Below are 15,505 nucleotides of genomic sequence, written 5' to 3' on the forward strand. Positions count from 1 at the left end.
GCATCATCGACCCAATGGACATGAGTTTGAGCAAGCTCTGGGAGATGGTGAAGGACAGGGAGGCCTGGCGTGCTGCAGTCCACGGGGTTGCAAAGAGTTGGATATGACTGAGCAATGACAACAAATCAACTATACTTCAATAAAAAGTTTTAAACATGATTTAAATCAAGTTAATAAGTTAAAAAATAGAATACAGGAGAATATAGGATAAAGAAATGAATTAATACAGAAGGATATGGGATAAAAAGTGAACTCCTTTCTCCGGAAGTGATCAGTCTGGTGTCAGTGTCCTTTCAGTATGGCAATATACACTCAGATATCCTAGGGCAGTGCTGTCCAAAAGAATCTCTGCCGTGATGGGAACGTTCTACATCTGCGCTGTCCAAGATACTGACACTCGTCCTAGCTCTCGGGCACTTGAAACGTGGCCAGTTTGACTGAGGAAATGTTACTTATTTTATGTGACCAGTGGCTGTTGTACTGCACAGTTCTATAGCTACACAACCGTTACGTACCTGTGCTTATTATACAGTGGAAATACAAGGACACACAGACTGGCTTTTTTTTTTTTTTAAGTGTTGCTTATATAGATACATAATAGAATTATAGCTTTTTGTAACTTGCTTTTTTGAGCCCTTCAAAAATAAACTTTATTTTTAGAATTGTCCTGTTTTTTTTTTTTTTACTTTCTGGTTACACCATGCAGCTTAGATCCTTGATGAGGGATCAAATCCACCCCCGCTACAGTGGAAGTGTGGCATCTTAAACCGCTGGACCGCCAGGGAAGTCCCACATGGTGAGACTTTAGGATAGCAGTCTATGCCAAGTGGGAAATGGGAGCTGAGATCCATGTGAACAGACTAAGCGAATAACTGGAGTTTGGGAAGACTCCAGTCTTCCAGTTCAGTAATGCCAGAACTACATTTTCTATTGTGACTACTCCCTCTTCTGGTCAGGATGGCTGAGGGATTAAAAGGTCAAGCCAATGGGAAAGACACTGGAGGTCACGCTCCCAAGGCCAAGTTCTGACTTTGGCAAGAGGTCTGCCAGTGATGGCTCTGGGAGGAGGAAGGTAAAGAGATGAAGCTGACTGTGTTCACTTCTCAATACCTACAAGGTTTGAACATGGTGGGCTTCCATGGTGGCTGTCGGGAAGATTAACTGGGGTGAGTCCTGCTGGGAGCCCAGGAAGTCTGACCTACATCTTGGGAAGGATCCTGGGGGCTATAGTGGACAGGGGGGCTGAATGGTCGGAAAGGGGCTTCCCAGGGGGCGCTGGTGGTAAAGAATCCGCTTGCCAATGCAGGAGATGGCAGAGACACGGGCTCGATCTCTGGATTGGGAAGATCCCCTGGAGAAGGAAATAACAACCCACTCCAGTATTCTTGCCTGGAGAATCCCAGGGACAGAGGAGCCTGGTGGGCTGCGGTTCATGGGGTCACAGAAAGCTGGACACAATTGAAAGCACACACACAGACACAGAGACACACCGGGTTCTTCCAAAAAGAACCAAAATTCAGAAACCAACAGCCAGCATCATGTGTCAAACCGTAAAAGTGAGTCTCAAGCATGTGATTAGGAGTTGAGGCTATTAGGTGAATCACTGAAAAAGTGAGTCAAAGTGAAAGTGAATTATTTATGAGTTTCAGGCTATTTATTTCCATTAAAGTGAATTATCGGTGAACTTGAAGGCATCAACTGTATTGAAGGCAAAATGGAAGGTTTCTGATGACTTTCCAAAATGTTTTATTTTTAAAAAACTTTATAGACTTCAAAGAAAAGTTGCCAAAATGGTATGGAGAATTCGTCAATGTTTAAGGTTAACGTCTTACAAAATCAAAGTTCAGTGATCAAAATTAGCTTTGCTTGGTTTTTAATTCTGTGCTGGCTGTGTGTTGAGAGTTGGAGCTGGGCGACTTTTACCTTTGTACCGGACAGACCAGATGGGTAAGGCGAGTCCCAGTAACATGGAGCGCCTTCATGTTAAACCAAATGACGGAAACGGACTGGACTGGTCTCAAATACCATTTCCTGATGAAGATTGTACTATGGAAAGGAAACATCTGGACTTCCCTGGTGGTCCAGTGGTTAAGAATCCACCTGCCAGTGCAGGGGACACGGGTTTGATCCCTGGTCCAGGAAGATCCCACATTCTGAAGGGCCCCTACTGAAGCCCTTGTGCCTGGAGCCTGTGCTCTGTGACAAGAGAGTAGCCCCACTTGCCATCACTAGAGAAAGCCCAAGTGCAATGAAGACCCAGTGCAGCCATAAATAATGTTTTAATTTAATAAAAGAAAAGGACAAGTCTGTATATTCTTTATCTAGAGTATGGGAAAGGGATAAAAGAAAAGGATGGGGAACAGAGCAAATCCACAGCCAGAGCACGAAGAAACCAGTGGGGAAAGCAGCAGGGTAGAGCAGTAAACCATGTCCTACATATCACAGATCGCTGCCTGGGAAACTCTAGATTCATTTCCTTACGCTCTGACTAAATAGGTGAAATGGGTCTTGAAGAGCGAGGAGGGAAAGCACCGATGACTGCCAGGGCCACAGATTGAAACTCTGGTTCTTGACGCGTTATCTCTGAGCAGGTGAGGCATGATAACCCCACGATTAGCACTCCATGGAGGCTTTCACAAAGGACCCAGCAGGAAGTGTCTGAATTCGGCTTTCCACCTGCATGGCTGGCTGTGTATCAGATGACCCAGTGGAAGAATGATGGTTTAAAAAGAAAAAGCAGTCCTTAACAGAGTATTTGGGGATAATGGCTACAAAAAGCAACAGAGTGACTTAAAATACAGGACAGGCTGGTAGGGAAATAATTTGAATGCGTAGGAAACTTACTGAGGCTGTAGTCATTACCACATATGGACATTTTCCTATCTGAGTATGAAATCAATAAATATTTCCAAGGGGTGGGGGCCGTTTAAAAAGCTTCCACCAATATAAAATGGGCGTAAAGAAAAATTGCTGTGTTTATGTAGGATTTTTTTGAGCTGGAAGCTTCCACTCATTCCTTCATATATTTGTATGTATATATGTATATTTAATTTTATTTATTTTTGGCTGTGCTGGGTCTTCCTTGCTGCCCAGGCTTTTCTCTAGTTTTGGGGAGTGAATGGGCTTCTCATTGCGGTGGCTTCTCTTGTGGCACACAGGCTCCAGGGCACGCAGGCTTCAGTAGTTGGTGGCTCCCAGGCTCTAGAGTGTGAGCTCAATCGTCAGGGCACACAGGCTTAGCTGGTGTGCAGTATATGGGATCTTCCCAGACCAGGGATTGAACCCATGTCTCTGCATTGGCAGGTAGGTTCTTTACCACTGAACTACCAAGGAAGCCCCCTGTACTTTTTTTTCTTTTTTTTTTATGGCTGCACCACGAGACTTATAGGATCTTAGTTCCCCAACCAGGAACTGAACCCAGGCCCTAGCAGTGAAAGCATGGAGTCCTAACTACTGGACTGTCCGGGAATTCCCTAGACACCTTTTTAAAATCACATTTTCCTTTTATTTATATGTAAGATGTAAAAGGAAATGGCAACCCACTCCAGTATTCTTGCCTGGAGAATCCCAGGGACAGAGGAGCCTGGTGGGCTGCCGTCTATGGGGTCGCACAGACTCGGACACGACTGAAGCGACTTAGCAGCAGCAGCAAGTTGGATGTAAGTGAAACAAACTGGCTATTTCTTGACAACAAATACGCAAGAAAACATGATTTGTGGTCACTTTTCTAACAACAAATATTTACTCTTGAAATTCAGTTTTTTTTGGCCATGCTGATTTGTGTTTGTGGATTTTCCACTCCATTGTCAAATCATAGTGTAATCTTTTTGTGTGCTTCGTCACATTCGACTCTTTGTGACCCCGTGGACTGTAGCCCACCAGGCTCCTCCATGCGTGGGATTCTCCTGGCTGGCATGTAAAACAGGATCAACTCTAGGGGCTGGGCTCCCCTGCTGATCTCTCCTGGGATCAATCTGGGGTTACAGTCAGCGGACAGTCCAAGATGTCAGGTGAGTGAGGCTGTGGGTTGGCTGTTTACTGGGGCACCTCAGTTCCCCTCCACATGACCTCTAATCTTTAGGTTTGAGTGGGTTTCTTGGCATGATGGTGGAAGTGTTTTGCAAGAGTAAAACCCCAGAAAGTGCTTATCAACCAATGCACTGAAGTTGCACAGTGATGTCACTGGGGGTCCACGTGCTCTGTCTCAGAAGGCTGACAGGCTGTTTCGATCAAGCACACTCTTTCCATGCTGAGGACTCAACTGTGACAAGTGAGCTCCACTGTCTTCTATCATCTAGTGCTCTCATAAGAGAGCCTGAGGGTCTGGCGATGGAGATCGAACATCTAGTTCTAATCTGCATTTTTCTACAGCAGATGCAGGCAACGAGGCTTGCACTGTTTGTGAACAGAAAGTGAAAGTGAAGTCGCTCAGTCGTCTCCAGTCTCCTGCATTGTAGGCAGACACTACCATCTGAGCCACCAGGGACATGGCCGTTTGTGAACAGAGTGAGTGAGTGACGTCGCTCAGTCGTGTCCGACTCTTTGCGACCCCATGGACTACCACGCTCCTCTGTCCATGGGATTTTCCAGGCAAGAGTACTGGAGTGGGTTGCCATTTCCTTCTTCAGGAGATCTTCCCGACCCAGGGATTGAACCCGGGTCTCCCGCATTGTACAAGGCACTTTACCATCTGAGCCACCAGGGACATGGCCGTTTGTGAACAGAAGAAAGCAGCAAATCATTCAATGTATCAGAGTAGCTAATGCCACCATCAGTTTAGATCAGGCAATGTCATATTAAATCTATTACCTTTTTTTTATATAGTTTTATATAGTTGATCTACAGTGTTGTTTTATAGCTGATTTACAATTGAAATATAGTTGATTTACAATGTTGTTTTAGGACACCTATTTTCAAACGCCTTGCAGTGCAGCCTGCTCTAACTTGATAGTTCTGTGGCCTCTCTTTGTCGTTACTATTCAGTTGCTAACTCTTGTCCGACTCTCTGTGACCCCATGGACTACAGCCCGCCAGGCTGCTCTGTCCACAGGATTCTCCAGGCAAGAATACTGGAGTGGGTTGCCATCTCCTTCTCCAGGGGATCTTCCGGACCCAGGGATGGAACTCGAGTCTCCTGCACTGGAAGGTGGATTCTTTCCCAGAGCCACCAAGAAGCTGGTTGTGATCTCTGCTGGCACCCACGTAATACAACACACCTCCAGAAATGAACATGCTGGTAACATTTATTTACACTACATTCTCTCAAGAATCTGTATTTATACACACAATCCAGTGCCTTCCTGGGAGAACTTTTTAAACAAAAACAAAACAAGACACAATGAATATGATAGTTGGGTAGCTTAATGAGCATCTTGCTCTTGGGGGGTCTTGTCTGGGATTTCTGAATGCACTGTATCAAGAGGCTGCCAGTGGCAATTCATGAGAGATTGGTAGAGCTCTTCACTTTTCACCATAAATTCTTTGTTGAGTTCCTCAATATTCAAGTGGAGATTTGGATCTGCAGAAGCCAATAATACATAGGGGAGAAAAATAGAGTTTTACAGGACACATATAATGGCTTAAAACTAGAGCTTTTAAAAAACATCAGCAGGAAATGGTGCAGATATTTAATGTTAGTTTTTTAAATTGTGTGTTTCCTTTCGATAAGACTTTAAAAATAGAAACTGAAGCTGTAAGAGCAGTGCTACTGGATTCAATGAGTAGATGGTGGGAGAAATGGAGAAAATGGACAGAATTAAGAGATAATTTGGAGATGAATGGACAGTACTTGGAAATGCATTCAACTTGGAGCAGAAGAGAGAGGAAGGGTCGGGGGCGAGTCTTGAGTTTCTAGCTTGAGGACCTGGGTGGATATGACCCCAAGGACTGAGCCAGGACCAGATCCCTAAGACCGGGTTCTGAAAAATAAACATGCTGCTTTATCTGTTCAGTTAACAGACTGATAGAAACGAAGAAATGGTTTATAACAATTAATTCAGAAACTGAGGGAGGGAGACCTACGTTGGAACTTTCTGGTAGGATCTCTCTGTTTATAGCCAGCTCAGTGAATGAGGGACCTGGGAAAAGGGTTAGTTTTGTTTTCAACTAAACATAAGGCTTCTGTTACCTTCTAGTGAATCTTCATCCTGGTTTTCAGCTACAGATGTGGTTTCCTACAATGAAAATCAGTATGTTTAAAAAATTTTTTTTACTTAAAGGGTTGCTATTGACACTTTCCTGGAAGAATTTAGCTCTCAAAAATAGTATCTACAACACTAAAATCCCTTTTGATCAAATTTTATTTTGAATTTTGATTAAAAGAGCCTTTAAATGACAAAATACTACAATTATGCAACAGGTGAGCTGAGCTCATAGAAGAAAACTCACACAGGAGGAGCACTGGTCAAAGGCGCCTGCCTTCTCTGAAGTTTCAGGGATCTAAGTGGCCCCCTGGGTTCTGGGGGGCAGGAACCAGACCGCAGGGACCCTGGCATCAGACTCCACAATCCCTGCACCCAGACCTGCACCTGGAGTTCTGCCCTTCCTTCCAGGTGACAATCTGCAAAGTCTCCATGGGCACATAGCCCTCGAGGCCTTCCAATCCCATCCCATCCCCGAGTCTCAGCTAAGGACCAGACGGTAGCTGCCGAGGAAACACAGAGGCTACAGAAAAGCAAACCAATCCATCATCTTCTCAGGTGAGGAAGCACCCCCCAAACAGATCTTGGTTAGTTACTCCAGACTCCATGGGCTCTCTAGGGGCAGTGTAAGTTATTACCATTCCTCTCTACAGGCACCGGTGGCTCAGCAGTACAGAATCTGCCCACTACGCAGGGCACCTGGGTTCGATCCCTGGGTCGTCGGGAAGATCCCCTGGAGACAGGAATGACTACCCACTCCAGTATTCTTGCCTGGAGAATCCCATGGACAGAGGAGCCTGGCGGGCTACAGTCCATGGGGTCAGAAAGAGTCGGACGCGACTGAGTGACTAAGCTCACAGCACACACACACGTATTAGGGAGCGGAATCCAGGCTGAGGGAAATTCGAGGGGATTTCTCCAGGGCATGGAGAAAGGAAAAAGATGTCCCCATACCGGACACGCGCCCAACGCAGGATCTATGCCAGGGAGAGATACCTTGGGTGGAAGCGAAGTCTCAGAGGGGTGTCCGGAGGTCTCACATGCAGAATAAAGGTTGGGTCCATTTCCACCCGCCCCGAGGCCAGAGCTGTAGCCAGGAGGGTAACCGCCCTGCTGTTGCTCATACCGGCTGCCGAAGGGGTGAGGCTGGCAGAACGGGAAGTCTGGCTTCACTCTAAGAGCAGCGGGGAGAAGAGGGGTAGGATATCAACAGCCAAGGCAGAATTGCTCAAAGTCCTAGGACTCGATTCTTCTTTCTCCAAGTAAGGAGGGTGTCCGCTTTCACTACGAACACCTATTTTCAAAGCGGTAGTTTGTCAATTGCCAAACTGTGTTACGAAACAGAACACTATCAGCCTTTTCATTCAGAACAGGAAAAATCGGCGCACCTTTGCCAATACCAGTAATAAGTATCTTGTTGAGTTGAGCCCAAACCTGCAAAACTCTCCTGTCCAGCCATTTATCCAGACCCTTGATAAAATGACTGGGAATCCACAGTTTTAACCCCCGCATCAAAGATCCCAGCCCCTGGTCTAAACCCTCTCAAGCCCACCAATAGCACTTCCAGCTGCCTCAGAAATACCTGCAGTGATCATTCCTGCCAGGTAATTAATTCCTTGACTTTCAGGTGGGTTAAGGAGTGGGTACGGACAGGCAGGAGTGTATTGGAGTCACCTGGAGGAGCCCCTGCAAACTGTGGGGTGGGCTTTGAGCTGCCTGCTTCCTCCCCCAACTGTCAGACCCTGGGAAGCTGTCAGAAAGGGGAGGTTGGGGCAGAAAGGGAGTGTGTGGTGGGCAACTGCGAACACACAGAAGTCTCCAGCCCCTACACAATAATGTGTAAGGGAGTCACTTTTAATCATTAAAAGCTTAAGGCAAAGACTACAACTTGCTGTTTCTCTCCTCAGTTATCTGCAAAGAATGACCACTGGAATCAGCGTCCAGTGGACTTTCCTTTAAACGCCCACTGCAGGCTGAAATCAGCATCCTAACCAGCTGGCGGGAAGAAGTGCTCTCTCTCTCTCTCACACACCCCCCCGCCAACCACAGAAGTGCTATCTCACACACACACCCCTAACCAACACACACACACCCCTCTCTCTCTCACACACACCCCTGCCAACCACAGAAGTGCTGTCTCACACACACACACCCTAACACACACACACACCCCCGCCAACCACAGAAGTGCTCACACACACACACACCCCACCCCCCACCACTAACCAGCTGGTGGGAAGAAGTGCTCTCTCTCTCACACACACACCCTAACCACAGAGGTGGTGCTATCTCACACACACACCCATACCTTAATGCAACTATGGAAAAATTTTCAAAGAAATATCTCTGTAAGTTAGTAGTTTTTTTAAAGCACAACAAACTGCTTCCTAAACTTTAAGGCCCAGTCAAATTACCTGAGCGTGTTTACAATGTGGGTTTGAATTCTATCTGGAGGGGAGCCTGAGGTTCTGCCAGTTTCCATGCACTTTGAGCAGCAAGTCTACACAAAATGTCAAAACTTAAGAAAATAACTTTTGAGTCTAAACAGGGACACATAGGGCCTGGCCATTTCCTTGTTAATGGAAATGGCTTGTTAATAACTAGTTAACTTGTTAATAACGAGCCCACTACTCAAATGCTTGTGTGCATGCTAAGATCGCTTCAGTTGCGTCCGACTCTTTGTGACCCTCTGGGCTGTAGCCCACCAGGCTCCTCTGTCCATGGAATTCTTCAGGCAAAACTGGAATGCATTGCCATGCCTTCCTCCAGGGAATCTTCCTGACCTAGGAATCGAACCCAAGTCTGTTATGTCTCCTGGCAGATGGATTCTTTACCACTAGGGCCACCTGGGAAGCCCCATTCAAATGTTTAATGTAGTTTCTATTTACCTGTAATGTGAAAAATAATCATCATGATGAATTCTAATCGTTCAACCATTCAGCCATCATTTACTGAGCCCCTCCTATACACAACGCAGGTGCCTGGAATTGGTGCCACAGTGGAGCTTATACTCTAGTAATTTAATTTCCCTGTGTGTTCAAGGGAGATGTTATTGATTAGCAGCTGTGCACACACAGTGAGGGGCCACCCAATATCCAGTTTCCTTTTCTTCCTTAATAATAGAACCTAGATTTTATTTGGAAGTAGCAATGTGCCTTGTGGCCAGGTGGCCAAAGCCGAGCTAATAAGACGTAAAGAGCACCATCACAAGGGGGCTGAGGAAAGCTTCGTGGGCAGAGGGAGTCTGCTTAGCTGGAAGGTGTTTGTTGCTGTCGTTTTCTGCCCTTCTCACAGGTCGAGAGCTGAGATTACAGATGTGATGGATGAAACCAAAAGAACTCTGCATCTCTCCTGGACTATGAGTGATATCAAAGGGGAAGTCACACAACCAAACACAGGATCTTAAAGAGCAAACAGGTCAGGGTCCCTGATGACTGGAGACTCCCTGTACCAGCACTGGACCAACCTGCCTCTAAAAGCCTTTGTCTTAAGAAAGAAATCTCGTTTAAGCCACTGAATTAAAATTACCTGAAATTAAAGTTACCTGAAATTAAAAACAATTGTCGGGGCTTCCATGATGGCTCAGGGCTAAAGAATCTGCCTGTAATGCCCAAGATATGGGTTCAATCCGTGGGTTGGGAAGATCCCCTGGAGAAGGAAATGGCTACCTGCTGAGGTCCTTTAATGGACCAGAACCTAGTGGTCCAGAGTTGACCGATAAGAAAGTAATGGAGAGAGAAAGAGGCTGATATTCCTTGGTTTACACAGAAAGCCTATAAAGTCCCTGACACGGGGCTTGCTCTGTTCACGGAGGCCTTCAGGCGCCCTCTCGATGGGGTGACGGCGCAGAGCACCTTCTCAAGGTCTTAGACGCCCAAGCAGGAAAGTGAACTCAGCCTCTGCGCTCCAAAGAAATAGCCTGAGAGAGAGAGGGAGAGAGAAAGCAAGACACGGGGACCAAAGCTCTGATGGAGCAAAGGTGTTTTAATCAACATGGTGTGGGCATATATACTGTAGTTATTCTCAGCAAAGATAAAGATTAAAATTCCAGACTTACAAAACATAGGCGATCCATATTAAAGAGAGAGTTGTAAACAATCACTTTTACCATATGGTTCATAAAAAGGAAGAGGGTACTTATCACCGTATTGAAAAACTAAGGAAGGAAATGCCTGGATTCCTCAGCCCCACCCACCACCCCCAGAGGCTTGCCTCTCAATTCCTGAATATTCAGGAATTAATAAGAAACAGAATTCCTGACAGATCCAAAACAGCACACAGGAAGCCTCCTGTTAAATGCTTCCTGACAATTCCCCCTATTTTATTATACTCTTAAAAAAAAAAAAAATAGTCCTGACCCAATGAGTTTGGTTAGCATTAACCAACCTTATAGAAAGGTGATGGTAAACAACAAATATAATTATCAAGACATTCACCAAAGTTACAGTTCCAGACCTGATAGTGGTAATACTTTGAAACCATCTTCGTGGGTCTAGCCGGATAATTTGTTCAGCCAAAGTTTCCAAATTAGGGGAAGAGGACAGATTTTTAGAAAAAGTTTTAAAGATTTCCTTTTTGCAGTAAATGTACATTCAGAGAGGCATTATCATGTATATTTTGTAAATGAAATTTGATTTGTACCCAGTTGTAGGCACTATGATTGAACAGAACAGGCGCAACACAAAATTGAGTAGCTAAAAGAAATAGAGGAGTTAAGTATTGGAGAAGGAAATGGCAACGCACTCCAGTGTTCTTGCCTGGATAATCCCAGGGACGGGGAAGCCTGGTGGGCTGCCGTCTATGGGGTCGCACAGAGTCGGACACAACTGAAGTGCCTTAGCAGTAGCAATAGCAAGACAAGTATACAGTTTGCAATTAATACAAGTTATGGAACGTAAAGTCTTATTAAATTGTAAACTTCCTATGGCTATAACAAAAGGGAGTGGGACACGGGCTTGTATAAAGTATGACCGATTACAGCAAAAGAAATAGTTACTATGACCACGACAGGTCTCTGTGAAATGTCTGGTCCAAGTTCCAAATTTTTCCGGTGTTCGCAGCAAGTTTCCAAATGTCCCATTGTTCAGGCTCAATGTGTTTATCCAGGGCAGTTCAAGGAGGAGGGGGGGTGGTGCCATTCCACCATTAAGCCAGCCAAGAAATCCTTTGTCATGGTAATGTTTCATTAGTAACCTTTTACATAATGTTTTTTGTTCTTTCCCTAACGTTTCAGCGGAGAAGGCAATGGCAACCCACTCCAGTACTCTTGCCTGGAAAATCCCATGGACGGAGGGGCCTGGTAGGCTGCAGTCCATGGGGTCGCTAGGAGTCAGACACGACTGAGCAACTTCACTTTCACTTTTCACTTTCAGGCATTGGAGAAGGAAATGGCAACCCACTCCAGTGTTCTTGCCTGGAGAATCCCAGGGACGGAGAACCTGGTGGGCTGCCGTCTATGGGGTCGCACAGAGTCGGACACGACTGAAGCAACTTAGCAGCTAACGTTTCAGTAGTGTAAACGTGGTTCACAGTAAATACCCCAAGCTACGTCGGAAGGGCTTCTTTTGGAGGCAGGACAAAAACCCAAGTTTGTCGTTAATGCGTAGAAGTGCTGGCCCGTGAACAAGGGAAAAGACTTCATAGCCTAAAGAAATGTTCATTAGTTTTCCTTCCTCCCCAGGGTGTGATGGCTCCTTCATGTACTAGGGAGGGGGCATATGTAGTCATTAGCTGAAACGACTGGTCCTCTCTCTGTTCATTAGACCACCTGTAATAGAGGTGGGTTGGGGATTAGTCGAGCTCGAGCAGGGGTGGTGGGGGGGGAGGTACAGGCCAAAAGACTGAGCATTGCCAGAATGTATTCAGGACTCCGAGGCAATCCCTATTGAGAGTCCAAATTTTCAGCTCGATTAGTAAGGGTTTTTATTTGTCCCCAAGTGGGGAGATAATAGGGGTGATGCCGCTGAGGGCGGTGCTTTCTGGAGATCTTTAGAGCGGACATAGCCCATATCGGAATTTCTTCTTCCTAGGGGTCTTGTTGTTTCATCTCCATTTTGAATGCCGGGGGCCCCCTTGGGTTGAATCTTCTGAAGAGGTTAAAAAAAATTTTAAACAAATAAAGCTGTATTAACAATAGTTATAGGTTTAGAAAATATCTTATGTTGGAATCTAGTAGAGTCTGCTTTAGATAAGACAGTAGTGTACCTTGTGTATTCCCCCTTTTAAAATTTTTTTTATTTGCAACTTTAGTGTGCGATGTGTTTGACTATGTCTTGTGCCTGTGGGTTATAAGGAATACCTGTAATATGTTTAATAGAAAGATATTGTAAACATTGTTTAAAGTGTCTACAAATATGGGCAGGGCCATTGTCTGTTTTTATGGAACTAGGAGTTCCCATTACTGTAAAACAAGCTAGTAAGTGAGTTATAACGTTTTGTGTAGCCTCACCTCGAAGAGGTGTGGCCCAAATAAAAGCATTAGGTTGTAAATTGCAAGGCTTAATACCTTGTGTGATGGGTAGAGGCCAGTTAGGAGACGCCATTTGTTAGATTTCTTTTTTATAACAAAAATAGAGTTCCAGGGAGAACAAGATTCCTCAAAATGCTTTAATTCTAATTGTGTATCTATAAGTTCCTTAGCTGCCTATAATTTCTCTTTCGTGAGGGGCCACACAGCTCTGTCCAAGTAGGCTTGTCATTCTTCCAAGTTATTTTAATAATTGTATTGTTTATTAAATGAGCAGTGGCCTCTAGGAAAAATGTGGAATGTATATCTGAGTTTGTCATATCTTATATCTTTTTATTAAAAGCATCTATCTTACCTTTTTTAGCAACTATGAAGTGTCTTGTATATTAGCATTTTATAGATTGGTGAGTATATTAATTGTATCATATTATGATATATATATTCATTATATATATATTATACATTATATAGTAATAGTTTGAAATCTCTAGTTTTTAAGAAAAACTTTTTGTAAGAGGAAGTTAATGTTTAGTAATTAATGTTTTAAAATCTTATTTTATTTGGAAATGACCTAGTTATTTAATAAACTTTTATTATTTAGTTTAGTACAGCTCTAGAAATTTAAGTTATACCAATCCTAAGAGATTATTTTAGATTATAATAGATTATTCTATTAAAAATGTAATTATTTGAATAGTTTATCTAAAGTTTTTATCTCATTTATATATATATATAGAGTTACCTTTTTGTTGACAAATTTAGTTTACCTTAAACCTAGGCATAATAAAAGTATTATATAATGTTGATGACTTAAGTTAAGACATGTCTTAATTAGATTAGCAATTATATTCAAATTATATTTATATTTAAATAAACATATTATTAAATATTTTTCAGTTCACGTGAATTTTAATTTAAATAGAGCTCGTTAACTTCATATTATCTAAAAACAAAGCTGGTATATCAACAGCAGCACTTCCTGATGTTGAGGGTTTGAGGGAAAAGATGGAATTTGCCCCAGGTTTTTGTTGAAGGAGACCTGGGTGGGTCCCCGTTTGGAGTTTCTCAGAATAGGTTTCCCTTTAATGTCAAATTTAGATTTACAATCTTGGGCCCAATGCAGTCCTCTACAGCAGCGAGGACAGATTTTTAGAGGTTTTTTAATTTTTATATATATATATTTTTTAGCTTTCTTAGAGCAGTCCCTTTTTAAATGGTTCTTATTTCCAAATGTAAAGCATCCTTCATTTCCCTTTCTTAAGGCAGCAACCACTATTTCAGCTATCATTTGCATCTTTTGAGTTTCCAATCCTAGATTGCGACAAGCCTTCAAATAATAATAGTCCATCTCACGAAATGGAGCTATAGGTTTTTAACATTCCTGATTTGCATTTTCATAAGCAAGTAATTTCTCTAGTTGCCTTTTGGCTTCTTCTCCAATTACAGTACGGGAAATAGCAGTTTGTAATCTAGCTAAAAAATCAGCATACATTTCATAAAGTCCCTGAACTTTAAGTGATGAAGTAAAGTAGAAAAGTGATGGGGTTTTCCAGCCGTTTTACCTATCTCTTAGTACTTACCGGCCTCAGTGGGCCCTGGGGTCACTCCGTCCGAATCTGCATATGTGTACCAAGCTCCTGTTCTGGGCACCACTTGCTGAGGTCCTTTAATGGACCGGAACCTGGTGGTCCGGAGTCGACCGATAAGAAAGTAAAGGAGAGAGAAAGAGGCTGATATTCCTTGGTTTATGCAGAAAGCCTATAAAGCCCCTGCACGGGGCTTGCTCTGTTCATGGAGGCCTCAGGCGCCCTCTCAATGGGGTGAAGGCACAGAGCGCCTTCTACAGAGGATCTTAGAAGCCAGGGCAGTAAAGTGAACTAGAGAGCCTCTGCACTCCAAAGAAATAGCCTGAGAGAGAGAGAGAGAGAAAGCAAGACACGGGGACCAAAGCTCCGATGGAGCAAAGGTGTTTTAATCAACATGGTGTGGGCATATATACTGTAGTTATTCTCAGCAAAGATAAAGATTAAAATTCCAGACTTAAAAAACACAGGCGATCCATATTAAAGAGAGAGAGTTGTAAATAATCACTTTTACCATATGGTTCATAAAAAGGAAGAGGGTACTTATCAACGTATAGAAAAACTAAGGAAGGAAATGCCTGGATTCCTCAGCCCCCCGGGAGAGGCTTGCCTCTCCTAATTCCTGAATATTCAGGAATTAATAAGGAATAGAGAATTCCTGACAGATCCAAAACAGCATACAGGAAGCCTCCTGTTAAATGCTTCCTGACAGCTACCCACTCCAGTATTCTTGCCTGGAGAATCCCATGGATGGAGGAGTCTGGGGGACGACAGTCCATGGGGCTGCAAAGATTCAGATACAGCTGAGCAGAGCACAGCAGCAATGGGCATAGTTAACGAGAATTGGCGGCGAGGAGTGGAAAATTGAAAGAAATATTAAAAAATAGTAATTTCCTAAAATTTTTAATACCATTTTAAAGGTTATTTTCCATTAACAGCTATTATAGCTATATTCCATGTTGCACAATACACCCCTGAGCCAATCTTACACCCAACAGTTTGTACCTCCCCTGCCCCCCGACCCCACCCAACACACACTGGGAATACTGGTTTGTTCTCTGTTATCTGTGAGCCTGCTTCTTTTTTTTTTTGCTGTATTCACAGTTTATTGAATTTTTTAGAAAAAAACAATTCTTAAATATTGTAGCAGCTTAGAAATCAAACTTCATGTTATCAGTTAAGATTCTTTCAGAAAAGCATTATCTTTTTTCCTTCTCTTATTTTGGACTTTTTTAGACAATGAAAATTTTTTCTATGAGTGAGAGATGGAGCTGTAGTGGGAAAGGAATGTGGGAGCTGACCCTTCGTGATATGGT

The 15,505-nt window shown here is 43.6% G+C and overlaps 2 protein-coding genes across 3 annotated transcripts in view; one reads left to right on the forward strand and one right to left on the reverse strand.

Moving 5' to 3' along the window:
* Positions 1–15,505, forward strand: part of PAK1IP1 (PAK1 interacting protein 1) — a 228,748-nt gene that overhangs the window by 197,332 nt on the left and 15,911 nt on the right. The window lies entirely within an intron of this gene.
* C3H6orf52 (chromosome 3 C6orf52 homolog) overlaps positions 5,226–15,505 on the reverse strand; it is a 155,106-nt gene continuing 144,826 nt past the window's right edge. The window contains exons 2-5 of the mRNA XM_055570579.1: positions 7,529–7,690; positions 7,137–7,314; positions 6,128–6,173; positions 5,226–5,518 (exon numbers count right to left, since the gene is read on the reverse strand). Coding sequence (XP_055426554.1) covers positions 5,361–5,518; positions 6,128–6,173; positions 7,137–7,314; positions 7,529–7,599 — 453 coding nt within the window. The 5' untranslated portion in view covers positions 7,600–7,690 and the 3' untranslated portion in view covers positions 5,226–5,360. The remainder of the gene's footprint in view (positions 5,519–6,127; positions 6,174–7,136; positions 7,315–7,528; positions 7,691–15,505) is intronic.

This window comes from Bubalus kerabau, chromosome 3 (assembly GCF_029407905.1).
Source record: "Bubalus kerabau isolate K-KA32 ecotype Philippines breed swamp buffalo chromosome 3, PCC_UOA_SB_1v2, whole genome shotgun sequence".
Taxonomy (NCBI): domain Eukaryota; kingdom Metazoa; phylum Chordata; class Mammalia; order Artiodactyla; family Bovidae; genus Bubalus; species Bubalus kerabau.